Source organism: Prionailurus bengalensis, chromosome E3 (assembly GCF_016509475.1).
Source record: "Prionailurus bengalensis isolate Pbe53 chromosome E3, Fcat_Pben_1.1_paternal_pri, whole genome shotgun sequence".
Lineage (NCBI taxonomy): Eukaryota > Metazoa > Chordata > Mammalia > Carnivora > Felidae > Prionailurus > Prionailurus bengalensis.
This window is the reverse complement of record NC_057357.1, coordinates 2,614,241-2,630,356: the sequence shown is the minus strand read 5'-3', so window position 1 is coordinate 2,630,356 and position 16,116 is coordinate 2,614,241. Positions and strand designations below refer to the sequence as shown.

Genomic DNA, 16,116 nt, shown 5'->3' with positions numbered 1-16,116 from the left:
CGCACGCTGGGACGAGGTTCTTTGAGGGGAAGCTTGCAGGCCTGGGGGAATGGTATGGGCAAAGGCCCTGTGGCCAGAAGGCTAGAGTGTATGGGGACCAGACAAGGAGCCAGTGTGGAACCAAGGGGGTGGCACCCAGTCTGGGAAGCTAAGCGCCACACCACACCCTGTGTGTGCAATTTGCAGGGAGGTTGCCACCCCCCCCACCCCGCCCCGTGTGCACCCCCATCCCACAACCGGACATCCACTGGCCAGAGCCCAGGGCCTGGCTGGCAGTTACGGCGAATGCCAGTGCACACGTGGGGGTGCTGAGGGCTGTGAGGGCCGTCTGCGTGCAGGGGCCAGACGTGGGCACGCAAGGACCCTGGGACCCCAAGTCACACACTAAGTCACACGGGCACAGGGACTCGGCAGAAACCCGCAGAGACAAGAGGGCTGTTGGCCTCCCCTCCCCCCAGCACGCACCCCAGCCGCCAGGCGGACCCCCGTCCCCTCATCACCCCTCTCTCTGGCTCTTCAGCAAAGCAGTTGCTCGAAACTAATTGAATTTTCCGCCTGGGAAGGGCCTGGGGAGGTAAGGAGGGGTGGAGGCTGGGAAGATGCTTGTGAACAGGTCCGGCGCTCCCCTCCCCACCCCTGCTCCTCCCTCCCCCCTCCCTCAGCCCCTCCCCTCCGCTGTGGCTAGGAACAATGCACAGACGGATGGACGGGACGCAGCCCCCACCCTGGACATAGCTTGAGTGGACGGGAGGGAAGCTTGGCCTGTGCCCTGGTCCTGACTGCCAGCCACCCCGCCCCCCCCCCCCCCCCCGGGGGCTGGCGTGGCTCTTTGGGCCTTGGCGCCCCCTACCACAAAACAGAATTGGGACTGGGGTGGGGCTATCTGAGCATAAACCAGACAGCGGAAGTGGGGGCGGCCTTGGAAATCCAGGATCCAACCCACCGCCTGGACTGAAAGGCCCAGGTCCCGGTGGCCCCACGCTGCAGGCCACCCGCAGGGCAACCGGGTGCTGGTGGCTGAGCGGGGCCGGTGTTGGGGGGGAAGAAGCTGGTGAGGGCCCATCACTGCCCCGGGGTGGCTTACTCCCAGCCCAGCCCCAGTATTTACAGCGGGAGGTGCGTGCCCGGCGTGTGCACACGTGTGCGTGTGTGTGTATGGTGGGCAGGGGGCTGAGAGGGAACGGCTTGGGGACAGAGCGGGCCTGCCACGCTCCCTGCCCCCACCCATCAGCCTCCCTGCTTTTCTGGACCCCAACCCCCGTCCACAGCCCCCACCTGGAAAGCGCCCCAAATGGGCAGAGGAGACCCACCGCCACCCCGTCCACTAGCCCCGGGGCCCCACCGGCCTCACAGGTGCGGGAGCGAGTGGGGAGGGGCCACACTGCTCTCCTGGAAGCCCCAGGGGGCCAGCCTGGGCACGGGACTGTGTGTCACTCCCCTTCCTCACCAAACAACTGCTCCCGGGGCCCCTGCTGACGGCACGGTGGGTGCGTCCCACGGGTGAGCAGCAGCCGGCAGGTGAGGGACCCCGGGCCCTGCACCAGGGGCGGGGAGGGGGGTCCAGGCGCACGCTGCGACCCTGGCTCATCAGCACGTGGAAGGAAGCCCGGCATCTGGGCCCAGCGCTGCAGGAGGCCCGGCAGGGGAGGAAATGGGAGAGTCCGTCCCTGGCGAAGGGCTTCGGGCTGAGGCCCAGGCTCGCGCACACAGGGCCCCGGAGTCGGGGGTCCGATCATGCCGGCGGGGGTTCTGCTGGAGCAGGGGAGCAGGACACCTCAGCGACGTGACCGGCGTAGGCCCGGCGGGGTCTCAGACGCAGGGGCGGACGGGTCTGGAGGAGGCCACAGGGAAGGCCGGGGGAGCAGGCGTCACCTCGGCCCCGAGAGACGCCAGAGGCGGGTCGGGGGCGGGTGGGGGGGGGCAGGGCTCTCGAGCGGCCGTCCACCCTGCCCGCCCGGCTCCCGGTGACCTCCGGGACGCCCGCGGCACAGCCCGCCTCCCTTCCTGCCCCCCCCCCACCGGCAGCCCTGGCCCACGAGGCAGCCGCACCCCTTCCTGCCCACCTCCCAGAGGCCACGCGCCAGGGGCCCGCGGCGGCCTCTCTGGCCTGTGCCGCCGGAGGCCACGTGGGGAGCCTGTGGGGCACTGGGCCGGCCGGTGGGTGGGGGCAGGTTTTGGGCACAGGTGACCGCCACTGCCCTGCTGGGGCCAGGGGACACGAAGCATCTGTCTCAGCCCAGCCGAGCGTACACCCATCCCCCCGTGCACATGTCCACACACCCACTCACCCACACCCGCCCCCATCCACGCACACCCGGCCTGTCCACAGACACACACACACCCACCTGTGCACATGCACACACACACACACACACACACACACTGAGTGCTGGCCTCGGACCCTGAGCAATGCTGAGTCACAGGCCCTGACCACGTAGCATCCTGTTCTAGGATCTCAGGCTGGCCACACCTCAACACCCAGGCAGGTGGAGGGGGAAATGCAGGTCCTGGGGGGCACCCGCAGGGGTCACTGCCTGCACTGAGGTCACTCCCAGCGGCCACTAGGATGCCATCCTGGAGAAGAGGTCCCTGAGGACAGGTGGTGGGGTGGGGGGGCACGAGGGTAGAATCCTGGGTTGTGGGACTACGGGGCGGGGCCTCTGTGCCCGTGAGGCCCCGAGAGGTGACATGTGGCCAGAGAGTGACTGTAGGGAGCAGAGATAAAGATACAGACATAGGGACAGAGAGTGATGAAGACAGTGAGGGACAGACAGTGAGACACAGAGAGGGACAGAGACAGTGAGGGACAGAGACAGAGAGGCACAGAGACAGGCACAGAGACAGTGAGGGACACAGAGAGGGACAGAGACAGTGAGAGACAGAGACAGAAAGGCACAGAGACAGTGAGAGACAGACATAGTGAGACACAGAGACAGAGACAGTGAGACACAGAGAGAGAGAGAGGGACAGAGACAGCGAGGGAAGGAGACAGTGAGAGACAGTGAGACTCACAGAGAGGGGGTGTGAGTGCCCCAAGGGTCCCGGCCTCTAGTCTGGGGCCCCCGCGAGGGCGGGAGAGCCTGGAGTCCCCGTGCTCACCCCGCTGGGGGGGCACAGGGGGTGAGGCTAGGATAAGCAGGCTTGTCTCAGCAGCTGCGGCGAGATAGTCCTCGTGGGGGCATTTTTTCCTCATCGAATCATCCTGGGCTCGGTCCAGGGCCCTCTCCCCAAGCTCTGAGCGACCAACGCTCCCCCACAAGATGACCTGAAGCCGGAGAGGGGTCCGCGAGGGGCCTTTCCCACAGCCTCTCCTGGAATCCAGGGCTCGCCCCGGGCGCTGAGCTCAGGAGGGGCAAGGAGGGAACGCGGGTCGGGGCGGGGGCCCACCCACCCCTGCATCCCTGCATCCGTCTGTCCGTCGGGCAGTGTGGCTCTGTCCGCGGCCCCTGGGGCCAACGCCGGGTCTGATCCCACTGAACAAACACCTCCAGGCTCCACGGGGTCACGGCCAGAGACCCGGAGGGTGGGCTGCGCCCCCCTGAGCTTGGAGAGCCCCGCTCTGGACCCGGGAAGCCACCGGTCTCGGGGGCGGGGACAGCTGGAGGTCTTAGGAAGGAGTCGTGAGGGAGAGGAAGACCGAGCCGGGCCCCGGCCTGCGCCCCCCACACCTGCCACGACTCTGATCTTCCCCACTTAGCGTCCTGCCCCTTACGGACAGACAGACGGAAGACGGGCGTGTGAGTGGACGGACGGACGACTTGGAAGGATGGCTGCAGAGGGAAAGGAAAGAGGGAAGCCAGGCCGGCGGATGGGAAGATGGACAGAGAGAGGGATGCTCCCTGGCCGGCCGCTGACCGGACAGATGGGGAAATAACGCGCAGGTGCGCCGACGGTCAGAGAAATGCACGAGGACACGGACAGACGCACGGAAGGGGGATGCGGCAGGCAGACGGAGCCCCCCAGAGATGTCCAGGGGCTCATCCCTGGAACCTGTGACTGCCACCTTCCGTGGTCAAAGGGACATTGAAGAAGTGGATAAGTGAAGCCAGAGAGGGGGAGATTACCGGGGTCCTGTGGCTGCCCCCCCTGCGCACCCCCCCCCCGCGATGCCATCACAGGCGTCAGGGGGGGAAGCGAAGCCGGCAGCCCACCACGTCGGGGGAGCGCTCTTGCGACCCTGAGCCGGGCAGCTGACCTCCAGCTGAGGATGCCGGAGGCTTCTAGAAGCTGGAAAAAGCAAGGAAACCGATTCTCCCCCAGAACCTCCACGAGGAACCCTGGTCACGCCTTGAGTTTAGCCCGTGAGACCCATCTCTGACCCACAGGGCCGTAAGACTGTACATTGTGCTGTTTGAAGCCACTAAGTCCACGGTGATTTAGTACGAGGCGATAGGACACAGCACAGATGGACGGAGGGACGTGGGACGGACAGACGGTGAGGAGGGGCCTAGGGCTCGTTCCACAGATTTGCACTCGGACGAACCCTGGGGCTGTAGGCTGGGCGGGAAGACCAGACGCCCCAGGCTGGACGGGAGTTTAGACACCCCAGCTCCCAAGATAACCACTTAGTACCCGTAAGACACACGGCCCAGAACCTGAGCGTCACAACTAACTGGGAGGGACAGAGACATCCAGAGACACCCAGAGACAGTCTAGGCCCACGGGGACCCAGGTGACCCTTGTTTGGAGGGTGCCCTGGGGGCGGGGTTCAGGGCAGGTGCGCCGAAGGGAACCCCATCTTCTGCCTCCCGTGGTCCTAGTCCAACCAGGGCCTCTGCACCTGGGAAGGCGTCCTGGCAGGTGGGGAAGTCAGAGACCCCCGGCAGCCGAGCCAACACCACAGGCCCTGCGAGCCTCCTTCCGCCCACCTCGATGCAGCACACAGCTCGCGCACTCCTGCATGCACGCACTTACCCACACCACACAGACGAGGGGCTCCACCCGGCTCGGCCGGGCTCGAACTGCCGACCTCGGCCAGGTCCCTGCCCCCCCACCCCCGCCCCCCCGTGGGCTGCGGGAGCTCGGGCCTTTGGAGGTGGGGTGGGGGTGGGGACAACGGGTCATCGCGGGGAAGGGGAGCCGGGGCCGGGTGTGAGGGGGCGTCCGCCCTGGCCCTCACTCATGTTTCTGACCACGAGGCTTCCTCCCCCGCGCCCCTCTGGGGAGGGACTGTAATTAACTTCTTCCTGTTCAGATCAGGAGTCTGTTTCCAAAAACATATTTCGAAGGATTATTTTGCAAAGGAAATGTTTTTGAAAGAATCTCGTGTCCGTCCCAGCCCCGGGGAAGTGGCCACAGCAGTGAGGGCTCAGGGGTGAGAGTGGCCACGGTGGCCCTGGTGGCCCTGGTGGCTGCAGTGAGCTGGTGAGCTGGCCCTAGCCCGTCCGGGGTGGGGAGGGGGCGGGGATGGGGGGGGTCCAGGGCTTGGTGGGAAGAGGGTCTCTACTTCCTCCCGCCCACTCTTTGCCCCCTGCTTGCCCGGGGCCCCCCCAAGGCTGAGCCTGCGCCTTCTCGGGGGTCTCCTGCAGCCTTTCACCGGGGAAACCAGTTCCCCCGAAAGCTCCTGCCCGCTCCCTGCCGGCACCCCCACCTTCCACTCCACTGGGCCACCTCCTGCCCCCCGAGGTCCCGCGGGCTCTGTTCTGCCACCCCAGCCTCTGCCGGGACAGCTCCCCCATCCCCCCGGGGTACAGCGGGGTGCCTGATGTGAGCCCAGCCTGCCCTCCCATGTGCCACTGCTGCCTTGGACACCTTGGGCCGCCCCCTTCTTGACCTTGACCCTCACTTCCTCGAGGAAGGCCCTTTTTTTCTTTGCTTTTATTTTCTATCCTGAGAAACATGATAGAAAATTTCCACCATCACAAGACAAACAGCCCTCGTGGGGGGGGTGGGGGACAGCTGCCGTGGGTCACTGAACGCCCGCCAAGGTTCCCAGTAGGGGAGACCTCTTCTCTGGGAAGGGGTCGTGGGCTGGCGGCTCCCCAGCCCCCGCGGGGACAGTCCTGGCCCTGACCACGCCAACTCTGGCCAGTCTGTGGCTGCCCACTCCCCTCTGCTCAGATGGCCTTGGTCTTCCCTCTAGATTGTTCCCTTGCCCATTGTGGCCGCCTGGCCACCAGCACACAGCCAGTGTCCAGATGTGTGTTGGATGGAAGGGTGGATCACGTGGACCCGGTGCGGGGGGTCTTGTAGGAGAGACCCTTTAATCTCCAAGGACCACCCCTCAGTTCCTCTTCCCAGAATCCCAGGCTGGGCCCCGGGTCGGGGAGGGCCGGGCTCCCCAGGCAGCCCCTCTCTGCCTCAGTCTCCCCACCCCACCCCCGCATGGCTCTCCCCGGCCCCCACCGCTCCTCAGGCTAGGGAAATTCCACAGGCTCGGCCACCGCTAGCCACATGGATCAGAGGACAGTCCCGGCCCTCTGGGGACCCAGGGCAGGGGGAGAACATTCTGTCAGCCTGCTGGCCAGCTGGGAGGGAGGTGACCGAGTGTGCGAAGGACACAGAAGGAAAGGCGCCTGGCCTGCCACTCGTGTGCCGGGGCCCTCAGACAAGTGCTCCGCCTCTGTGCACCCGTTTCCCGTCTGGGAAGGTGGGGGGCGAGGAGACAGGCCGTGCAGACCTCAGAGACCCTGTGGGGCCCGTGTCGGCCCCGATCCTCCACCCGGGCCCCACCTTCCAGACCTCCACTCAGGGGTGCATCCCCCCCCCCGGAGACCCGCCTGGCCTGGGGGTGTCCCTGCGCGTCCCTGTCCCCCTCTCCCTGTCCCCGCTCCCAGCCCTGGGTTCCAGCACTCCGCCCCTCCGCAGATGTCCTGGAACTGGTGTGAGGTTATTTCGGGAGCTGGCGGCTCCCCTGGGCCTTTCCCAAGTCTTGGCGGGAGCGCTGGAAGCCAGCAGGGGTCAGCCTGAGCGGGAGGGGGCGTGTAGTGGTTGTGGGGACACAGCCTGGTGTCTGGGGGAGAGGGTGGCAGGGGCCCACCTGAGAGGGTCCCAGGGTGGGGGCAGACCCGGAGCAACTCATTCCCTACCAGCTGGTCCTGCCCTGGGGGGGACACTGAAGGATCTTCACACGTCTGTCCCTCCCACAGATGTGGCCTCAGTCACCTCCACAATCTCGCCTCACAACGCCCCTGCCCTGCCCTCCCACGCTCCGGCCCCGCCGGCCTCCTAGCTGCTTGTTACCTCAGGACATTTGCACAGACACTTCCTTCTGCCTGGCTCATTCCTCCTCAGTCTCCTGGGCCGGGTCTTTTTCAACATGAGGTCTCAGGGCAGCGGTCACCTCCCCTGAGGGCCCCCTCCTAGCCATGGCCCCAGTGCCCCCACGACTCCCCCCCTACCACCTCCGTTCTTTACTGTTCTGTAGAAACAGAACGCCAGCCACAAATGTAACTTGATGCTTTCTAGTGGCCAGTTGAAAACAGTTTTTAAGACAGGTGGAAATTTAATATTTTTTAAGTTTATTTATTTATTTTGAGAGAGACAGCACAAGCAAGGGAGGGGCAGGGAGAGAGGGAGAGAGAGACTCCCAAGCAGGCTCCACACTGTCAGCGCAGAGCCCAAGGTGGGGCTCGAACCCACGAACCGTGAGATCATGACCTGAGCCGAAGTCGGATGCTCAACTGACTGAGCCAGCCAGAAACCTCTAATTTTAATATATTTTATTTAACCCACCGTATCCAAAAATATTTTCCTTTAACAAGTGATCAGTATAGGGGCACCTGGGGGGGCTCAGTCGGTTGAGCGTCCGACTTCGGCTCAGGTCATGATCCCGTGGTCCGTGAGTTCGAGCCCCGAGTCGGGCTCTGTGCCGACAGCTCGGGGCCTGGAGCTGCTTCGCATTCTGTCTCCCTCTCTCTCTGCCCCTCCCCCGCTCGCTCTGTCTCTCAAAAATAAATAAACATTAAAAAAAAAAAAAAAGCGACCGGTATAAAAGTTACTGAGATTTTCTTTTATGCGCTGAATCTTGCAAACCCATTTCAGCTGGTGGTCAGTGCTACCAAACAGGCCCGGCCAGCTCTGTGCCACTGTCCTATTCTGCTTGCTTCCTAGCACATACCATCACCTAGAAGGTTCCATGTACTTGCTGAGCTATTTATTACCTGTCTCTCCCGCTGCGATACGTGACTGTCTTGCCCCCCACAAGGCCACGAAGCGGATGCTCTGTCAACGTCTGGGGATGAGGAAAGGGGAGCTGTGGGGTCTGGGCCCCTCCCCCAGCATCATCCCCACCCACGGGGGACCACGACTCCAGGCCACACGGCAGCATGACGAGGCCCCCTCTGTGCAAAGCGGGGGCTTGAACCCACACCCGGTGCCCCGTGCTCCCCTGGTTGTCCCCGACTCTGCTGGGCGAGGGCCGCGGGGCCCCGGCGGTTCCCGCACCCCCCACCTCGAGGCTACCTGCGGCCCAGCCCCGTCACCCCACACGGCCGCTTTCTCATCTAATCGGATTCCTGGCTCTCCCTCCCTCGATTCCGGGCTGCGGGGCGGCGGGGCCCAGCGCCCATCTGGAGAAATCATCACAGCACCCCCTCTGGGCCAGATGCCGCCCCCCTGCGCCGCCCCGCACGGCCGGCCCCCGGCCCCTGCCCGGCACAGGGCCTCCGGCACCCGGACAGCCTTTCTGGTGGCCCGTCCAGGCCAGCTGAGCTCCCTCTAGAGGGCTGCCAGCGGGCACACTGCTGGTCGAGGCCCAAGAGTCTCCCACAGCGTCAGCGAGGCCCCCACCCGCCCGGGCCGGGGCCACGGGGAAGCCTCTCCCTGAGCCCCCCGCTCCCCAGCGGCCCACCGAGGGCTTTCACGGTCCCTGCGGCACATCCTTTTGACGGGGCTCCCACGTGATCCCTTGAGGGTTTTTGGCAACAGTGACCCACCAGGGACACGGGCACGGTGGCCTCAGTCTCCCCGTCAGTAAAACAGAGACCCTGGCCCAGCAGAGCTGTGAACAGACGTGAACGCGCTTGGAGGAATGGGTACTGAGCCAAGGAGCCTCACTGTGGGAGCTGGAAAATGAGTGGGGGGCGCAGGGGGAGGCTCTGCCCTCCCCCCAAATCCTGCCCCCTCCCTCTGCAGCAGTGTGGTTAACAGCAGCTCCACCGGCACCTGGCTGCGAGGACCTGGGTGGTCACACCTCCCCTTTGAGCCTCAGCTGTCACATCTGTGAAATGGGAAGTGAGAGAGGAAGGGGCGCTCCCCTCGCAGGGGGTGGTGAGAACGCGGGGGCTAAGGCCTGGCCGGGGCTGGGTTCCCGGTAGACGGGGGTCCTGCCCTCCCCACGGGGCGCCTCCACTCGCTGCCCGAGGCTCAGGCCCGCTGGGGAGAGGGCGACACCAGCCTCACCTGCAGAGCTGGTATCTCAGCGGCCCAGACCGGCCCACAGCGCCATCCTCTGCCCCCTCCCCACCGGGCCAAAGGAAGCCTCGCTTCTGTCCCCTGGCCGAGCAAACGGGCCAAGCACACAACCCACTAGGCAACCTCGGAGGAACTGAGGCCCAGAAAGGGGTCTGTCACAAGCAGGTGGGTCTGCCCTGACTTGGAGGCTGTGGAGGGAAAGGTGTGGAACTGGAGGGACAGCCCCCCGGGCCCCTGCAGGAGGGAGGCCACGTTTGCTGAGCGCCCTTCAGACATCACCGGCCAGGAGGGGTGGCGTCAGAAAGGACAGCCCGAGCGGCACTGGCTCCAGTAAAACCTTATCGGCCCCCAAATGCCCCCAAACGAGCAGATTCTCTGGGTGATAAGAGACTCAAGGGCGGGAAGCAGGAGACGGGGACAATGGCCAGGCACCGGGTGGGAGGCTTGGCCAGAAACAGTGCCCCGCCAAATTAGGGGAAGGGAAAGTGGTGCCCAGCAGGGGAGGCTGGGAAGGGCTGGACCCCAGCCAGGCAGCAAAGGTGGGGCCGGGAGGGACATGCCTCCCCAGCCCCATCCTGGCCCTTCCACACTCCCACAGCTCTGGCCTCCCCAGGGCCTTTGCACATGCTGTTTCCTTTGTTGGCCACGCTCTCCCCCCACCCCCCATCCCTTCTTCTGGTGAGCCCCTCCTCTTCTGGGCTCAGCTCAGATATCAGCTCCTGCGGGAAGTCTCTCCAGTCCTTCCGTATCAGGCCAACCCCTGCTCCCCGTACACAAGTGTCACTCCTCAGAATTTCCCTTAGGATCCTGTATGAAGACAATTCGATAAAGAGACGGGGGGGTTGTCATTTGCTGCCTGACCACCTCCCACAGACACTAGGAGCCCTGCGAGGGCACGGACTGTGTCTGCCTGTCTGTGTTGTGAACCTGCCGCAAGTATGTGCCGCGAACAAGTAAATGAGCAGCTAGTTGCCTCCCTCTGTCAGCGGCGAGGGGGTGGCAAGGCAGCAAGGCAGAGCGGCCGGCGCCTAGCACAGCACTGAGCGCACAGAAGTGACAGCCACCGCGACCATGACGGGCTAAGTTCCCTGGGCCCGGAGCCTCCATCCCCGGGGTCGTTGCATTTCCGGAGAAATCTCGTGTGTGCCCGGGTGTGCCCGGGGGCAGTGGGAGGACCTGCCTCCTCCCTCCTGGCATTCAGCGGGGCCTCCCTGAGTGCCCCGGGGAGAAAATGACCACGGTCCTGAGTGAGAGTGATTTCAGAGGAGGGAGAGCGCCGGGAGGGTTTAGGGGGGACGCAGCTAAGCCGTGAGAGTGTGGAACTCGGGGCTGGTAGTGGTTGGCGTGGCTGGTAGGGGACTCCAGAGGGCCAGGCAAGGGAGCCCCAGGGAGTGGGCACCCTGCCGTCCCCTCCCCAGAGCCCTGGGGTCCTTGTCAGCCCCGGGTCAGCCCTTCCCAGCCTCCAGCAGGGCCTACGAGGGGTCCCCACGGGGCAGTGGAGGCCGGCGCTCGGTGCCCCAGGCTGCTGCCTGCGCAGGTTCCTGGGCCTTGGTTTCCCCACCTGTGCAACAGTGGCACGGTGCCTCCTGACTGCCCTCACTCTCCATGCTGCTCGGTCTCCCTGCTGACCCAGAGGTGCTGACCCAGAGGGAAAGAGCGAGCCGCTATGTGCTAAAGGCCAGCAAGCACCCAACCAGGGGGAGGGCAGCCCAAAGCTCTGTGGCCCAGTTCCAGCGCCGTCCCTGCCCCCTTGCCAGGCGGGGGCTGAGAATTTCCGTGCTGACCTCACCACCAGCGAGCGGTTCCAGATGCGGGCTGGGGAGGGGGTGGGGTCATGGGAGGGCGGCCTGGCCTGGTTGGAGACCCCCAGCAGCCAGGGCCCCATGCCTGGAATCACCCACCGGTGGGCTCGGCCGGGTGCTGGCGCTGGGGTGGGGGCGGGGACACAAGCGGACGGGGGTCTGGAAGGAGCACTGGACTGGTAAGTCCGGAGGCTGCACCCACGTTCTGGCGTCACCACCCCTCTCCGTGGGCTCTGGGAGCCTCCTTCAGTGGTCTGTCCCCTGCGCCAGTGGACGCAATGATGCCCGGCTCCAGGAGGCCCGAGGAGGGTGTGCTGCCCTCTCAAATTGTCCCGTGGAACCTGTGCCGATGGCCCTGGGACCACCCAGGTGGGTCAGATCCTTCCTGAGTCGATGTCCCTGTGCTGCCTTCCCGGTGCTACTCATTCCTCAAGCCCAGCTCGAGGTGCCCCCTCCTCCAGGAAGCCAACCCTGACATCCCCCATCCCACTGGATGAGGGGCTCTGAGTCCTGGTGAAATTCCTAACTGGGTGGAGACCCTGCTGCCTCCTGCAGCCCGAGGAAAGTCAACAACACCCTGGGGCAAAACCGCGCATCCGGGAAAGGGAGGGGTGGCGCCTGGCGGAGCAGGTCTGTTTGCTCCCAGGGCCCAGGCTACAGCACCCAGGCCCGCTGGCCAGCAAGTCAGGGCGGGGGCACTTCCCATGGCTGCCCCTGAGACCCGAAGCCTGGCTGTCGTCTGACTGGGACTCCACAACATTGGGGTGTCCCTGCAGGGCTGGGCCAGCCACACCGGAGCTCGCTGTCTCTTTCCGTCCCCTGCCCCGGCGAGGCCCTCCCCCCCCACCCCACCGCCCACTACCTGCAAAGCCCCACTGCCCAAATGGGGAGGCTGAGACTCAGGGAGGGATGGCCTCTGTGCAGGGATTCTGGGGGACAAGCCCTGCTCACAGGCCCCCTGATGCCTGGCAAGGGCTCCAGGCAGCTGACGCCCAAGGTCCCGCCATCAGTGCCCCTGCTGACCCCAAAGTAAGGCGACATGGCCCAGGTTCCTGTGTCCGGCCAGAGCTGCTCTGGACCCCCTGCCCCCACCAGGGCACAGGTGCAGGGAGCTGAGGTCGGCAGGCGGAGCAGAACTGCTGAGACCAGTGCACAGCTGGGGAGACTGAGGCCCGGGGGCTACTAGCTCAAGCGTCCTGGACCCCTGAGTGCCCAGTCCCAGCACCCCATGGACAGGGGACAGGACATGGAGGAGGGGAAGCAGGACTGGGCTTCACCCTCCGGCTGGGCCACTGTGGAGGGGGTCTCCCTTCTCTGTGGTCCTTGTGTGGAGAAAGGGGCGCAGGGTCTGCGGCCTGCGGACCCCCGGCCGGCCAGGCCGGGGTGGGACGAGGCTCTAGGCATCAGGCAGGGTGTCAGAGCCAGGACACCAAGGCAGGAAAGCTCTCTGGCAGAATCTTCCCTGCTCAGGACTGCCCCCTGCAGGCCCCGTGCCCCGCGCGGCCTCCGGGTCCCTTCCCTGCCTTAGCATCGCCTCGCTCACCAGGCCTGGCCGGCTCCCGGGGGGGAGGCCAGGCAGGGCCCCCAGGGGTCAGGGGGAGGGTGGGAACCAGGGGGTTACAGGCGCTGGGTTACCCCGGGGGACTGGGCGTCCAGGTGAGGGCCCGGCCCCCTGAGACGCGCTGGGCAGGGAAACGGCAGAGCCACACACGCGGGCCCTCGCACACAACACCTCGCACACGCACGGGCACACACGTCCCCGGACACTTGTTGGCGCAGCCACAGGATCCCACGCTCACCTGCATGCTCACCTGCACCACACTCGCACGCTCACGTGCACACTCACCCACGCCACATGCTTGCACACTCACCCGCAACCACACACTTGCACACCCACCTGCACGCGCACCATACGCAGAGCCCCGTGCTCCATGGACCCAGCCTGCTCCCTCTTTGGGCCAGCTCCCTGGACAGTCCAGCCGGGCAGCCCCACGGCGGCCCGGAAAGCCTGGGGAGACCCCGCCCGTCTCCCCGACATGCTCGGTGGGGATCCCAGTCCGGCCCCCTCCCCAGCTCGGCTGATAGGGGCTGGGGCACCAGGCCAGGAGGGGCGCCGGGGTGTGGGAAAGGCCCTCTCCCCACGCCGTCGGCCAGAGCCCTGGAATGCGCTGACCACAGCCCCAGCCTAATCCCAGCACAGGGCCCCATGGGGCCAGCTGGAGGCCGCAGCGGGCAGCCAGGGGAGGCTGGGCCGGGCTGGGGGGCACAGGCTCAGCCCCCAGAAGACCCAGGCAGGCTGCCTCCCCTCCCCCCACCTCACTTGAGCAGAGATGAGAGTCTGGGTCCCTGGGAGCCTGGAAGAAGAGGCTGGGGGTGGGGGCAGAAGCCGCTTTCCTGGGACCCCTCCGAAGGACCCTAAAAAGGGAAGTGGGGTGGGGAGGGGGCCAGGGCCAGCTACCCTGTGTCACTTACTGGAAAGACGGACCTGCTCATAATGGGGACCGAAGCAGGGGGTGGGGCAGGGAGGGGCGGAGCCTCCTGTCGCCCGTCCCAGGGGTGGGGCTCCTACACCTGGCCCAGCCCGCCTGCCCCCCTGCCTATATGCCCTCCCTCATGCTCCCCACCCGCAGAAGGTGGTGAGATGGCATTGCAGGTGGGTGAGAAGGGAGCGGGCCCAGGCGGGGGTGGGGGAGACTCCCCGAGTCCCCGGCGTCCTTCCCCAGGCCTGCAGGCTGGGAGGGCCCCCACCCTCCCGGCAGGAAGGAACATTGCTCAGAGAGCCAGGGTCCTGGGGAACAGCACATGCTGGGGCCCCCTGGACAAGTGGGGTACACCCTGTCCCCCCTTTTGCACGCAGTTTGAAGCCTTCTGTGCAGGGGGCCTGGCCCCGGGCTGGAGCCTGCTGGTCCAGGGACACTCTGACTCTGGAGAGGACAAGTAAGGTCCCCCGCCCTCCCCGGGCCCCCCCCTTGGCCTTGGGTGGGTGACCTCCCAGCCGTCTGCTGTCTCACAACCCCCATGACACCCCCATAGGTTTGAGATCAACTTCCTGTCTGAGGCGGGGGACATTGCCTTCCATGTCAAGCCCCGCTTCTCCAGCGCCACCATGGTGGGCAACACCTTCCAGGGTGGCCGCTGGGGCCAGGAGGAAGTGTCCGGCGTCTTCCCGCTGGTGCTGGGGGAGCCCTTTGAGGTGCCGGGGGCAGGGGAGGGGAGGCCCGTGGGTTTAAGGGAGAGCTGGGGGAGGCCGGGAGGCCGGGCTCGGGGGTACCTGTGGAGGCATCTGGGCTGTCTGGCTGCTTTGCGCCAGATGTCCTGTGCCCCCGGCTCATCATGGAGGTTGACGGGGAGACGGCCAGCTGGAAGTCTCACTGCCGGGTGTGGGTGGGAGCACTTCTCAGAGAGAGGAGGGGGCCCAGAGCTCCCATCCGGGGCCGGCCTGCGTGATGGGGCTGGTGAGGGGACCCGTGGGTCACCGGCCTCCCGTCCCCAGATGGAGGTGAGCTCAGATGCGGAGCACTTCCACGTCCACGCCCAGGACCACAAGGTGCTACAGTTCGCACACCGCCACCGGCCGCTGGCGGGCATCACCCGGGTACAGGTGCTGAGTGACCACCGCCTGGCCCAGGTGGAGCTGGCCAGGAGGGACCTGAGTTGGTGGTAACGCACCCGCACGCCCCAGCCACCCAGCTCCGCCCCCTGCCCAGCACAGCAGGGACTGTGCTGGGCATCCTTGTCCCCAGGCCCCATCAGGCCCCATCAGCCTGGGAGGGAGGCTGTGGGCTTAGTCCCCTGGCCCCGCTGCCCCTCGCCTCTGCAAGCCCGAGGGGGCAGGGCCCACTGTCCACATACCACCCCCGAGGCCGCCCTGGGGTCTGGGCGGGGGCTGAGGCGGGTGTCTTGGATATTTGCAGGGATGGGGGCCACTGAGCTGCGCCTGAAGTCCCTGGAGGGAGCCTAAGCCATCAGCTGTCTCCTGTCCCTGGAGCCCACTCTGGGGGAGGAGGGGGGGCTGGTGGTCTGTGCTTCTGGGCCCCTCCCCACTCCACCTCCACCTTCAATAAAGTTTGAGCAGGCTGCAGGGGCTTGGCTGCTATAAGGGGGATGGGACGGGGTGAGGTGGGTGATGGGTGCAGCCCTAGACACCCCACCCCAAGATGGGGGCAGGGGTGTTCCCCGAGACCTCCGCCCTGGGGATGGTCTGACCCCCCGCCTCTTCCCCTCTTCCCTTGGGAGTGGTGTCAGATGACATCAGAGGACAGGGGGCTCCTGGCCAGCTGCCCTTGCAAGGCCACTGGGCACGCAGCCCTGTGGCTCAGCCTGGGGGCGCATCCTGCCCAGTGAGGACAGTCTGCTGGGAGATCCATAGCCTCCTCGCCCTGCTTCCTGTTGTGGGGAAGGAAGGAGTCTTTCCTGTTTCTCCTCGTCCCACCTGGAAATGAGACGTGCTCCCAGCCCTGCTCTGTGTGTGTGTGTGTGTGTGTGTGTGTGTGTGTGTGTGTGTGAAAAGGGGGGGGGGCAGAGGGGGAGAGGAAGGGAGGGAGCCCTGGAGGGCCGCGTCTGGGGACACTGAGTGCAGCTGGCCGTCCTCCAGGGCTGGCTTCAGACCCAGCTCATCTATCTCCCATCTACGTATCTACGCATACATGCGTCTCCTTATCTATCGATTTATCATCTGTTTATCCATCTATCTGAATTAAATAGGTGATGTCACAGCCCAGGATGAGGCTTAACAAGTAATTAGCCTGTACCAGCGAGTTATTTAAAGAAAAGCAGGTCAGGGTAGCAGACGGGAAGGCTGAGCAGTTCAGGCCCTGGACTTCGGAACCTGCTGCCTGGATCTGAGTTCCAGCCCCGCTGCCCTGATGTGTAACCTTGGGCAACTTCCTGAACTTCGGGGGACAACAGGAGCCCTCCGCTCATAGGGAATCGTCAGGGAGGCTCAGATGAGCTGTTTCGG

The 16,116-nt window shown here is 65.6% G+C and overlaps 1 protein-coding gene and 1 long non-coding RNA gene across 2 annotated transcripts; both read left to right on the top strand.

Moving 5' to 3' along the window:
• The first annotated feature begins 3,383 nt into the window (after nucleotides 1-3,383).
• Nucleotides 3,384-5,242, top strand: LOC122472082. Its single transcript, XR_006294342.1, has 2 exons — nucleotides 3,384-4,435; nucleotides 4,761-5,242. It is a non-coding gene; the product is annotated as an uncharacterized LOC122472082 (long non-coding RNA).
• Nucleotides 5,243-13,724: 8,482 nt separating this feature from the next.
• On the top strand, nucleotides 13,725-15,237 carry GRIFIN (galectin-related inter-fiber protein). Its single transcript, XM_043559554.1, has 5 exons — nucleotides 13,725-13,809; nucleotides 14,014-14,093; nucleotides 14,190-14,349; nucleotides 14,650-14,816; nucleotides 15,071-15,237. Exons 1-5 carry the CDS (start codon nucleotides 13,798-13,800, stop codon nucleotides 15,084-15,086), a joined length of 435 nt encoding a protein of 144 aa, XP_043415489.1. The 5' UTR covers nucleotides 13,725-13,797; the 3' UTR covers nucleotides 15,087-15,237.
• Nucleotides 15,238-16,116: the final 879 nt, after the last annotated feature.

Coding starts and splice junctions, on each gene's coding strand:
- GRIFIN (XM_043559554.1), top strand. Junction 14,094..14,189: donor TCTGACTCTGGAGAGGACAA/GTAAGGTCCCCC, acceptor ACACCCCCATAG/GTTTGAGATCAACTTCCTGT. Junction 14,350..14,649: donor TGCTGGGGGAGCCCTTTGAG/GTGCCGGGGGCA, acceptor TCCCGTCCCCAG/ATGGAGGTGAGCTCAGATGC.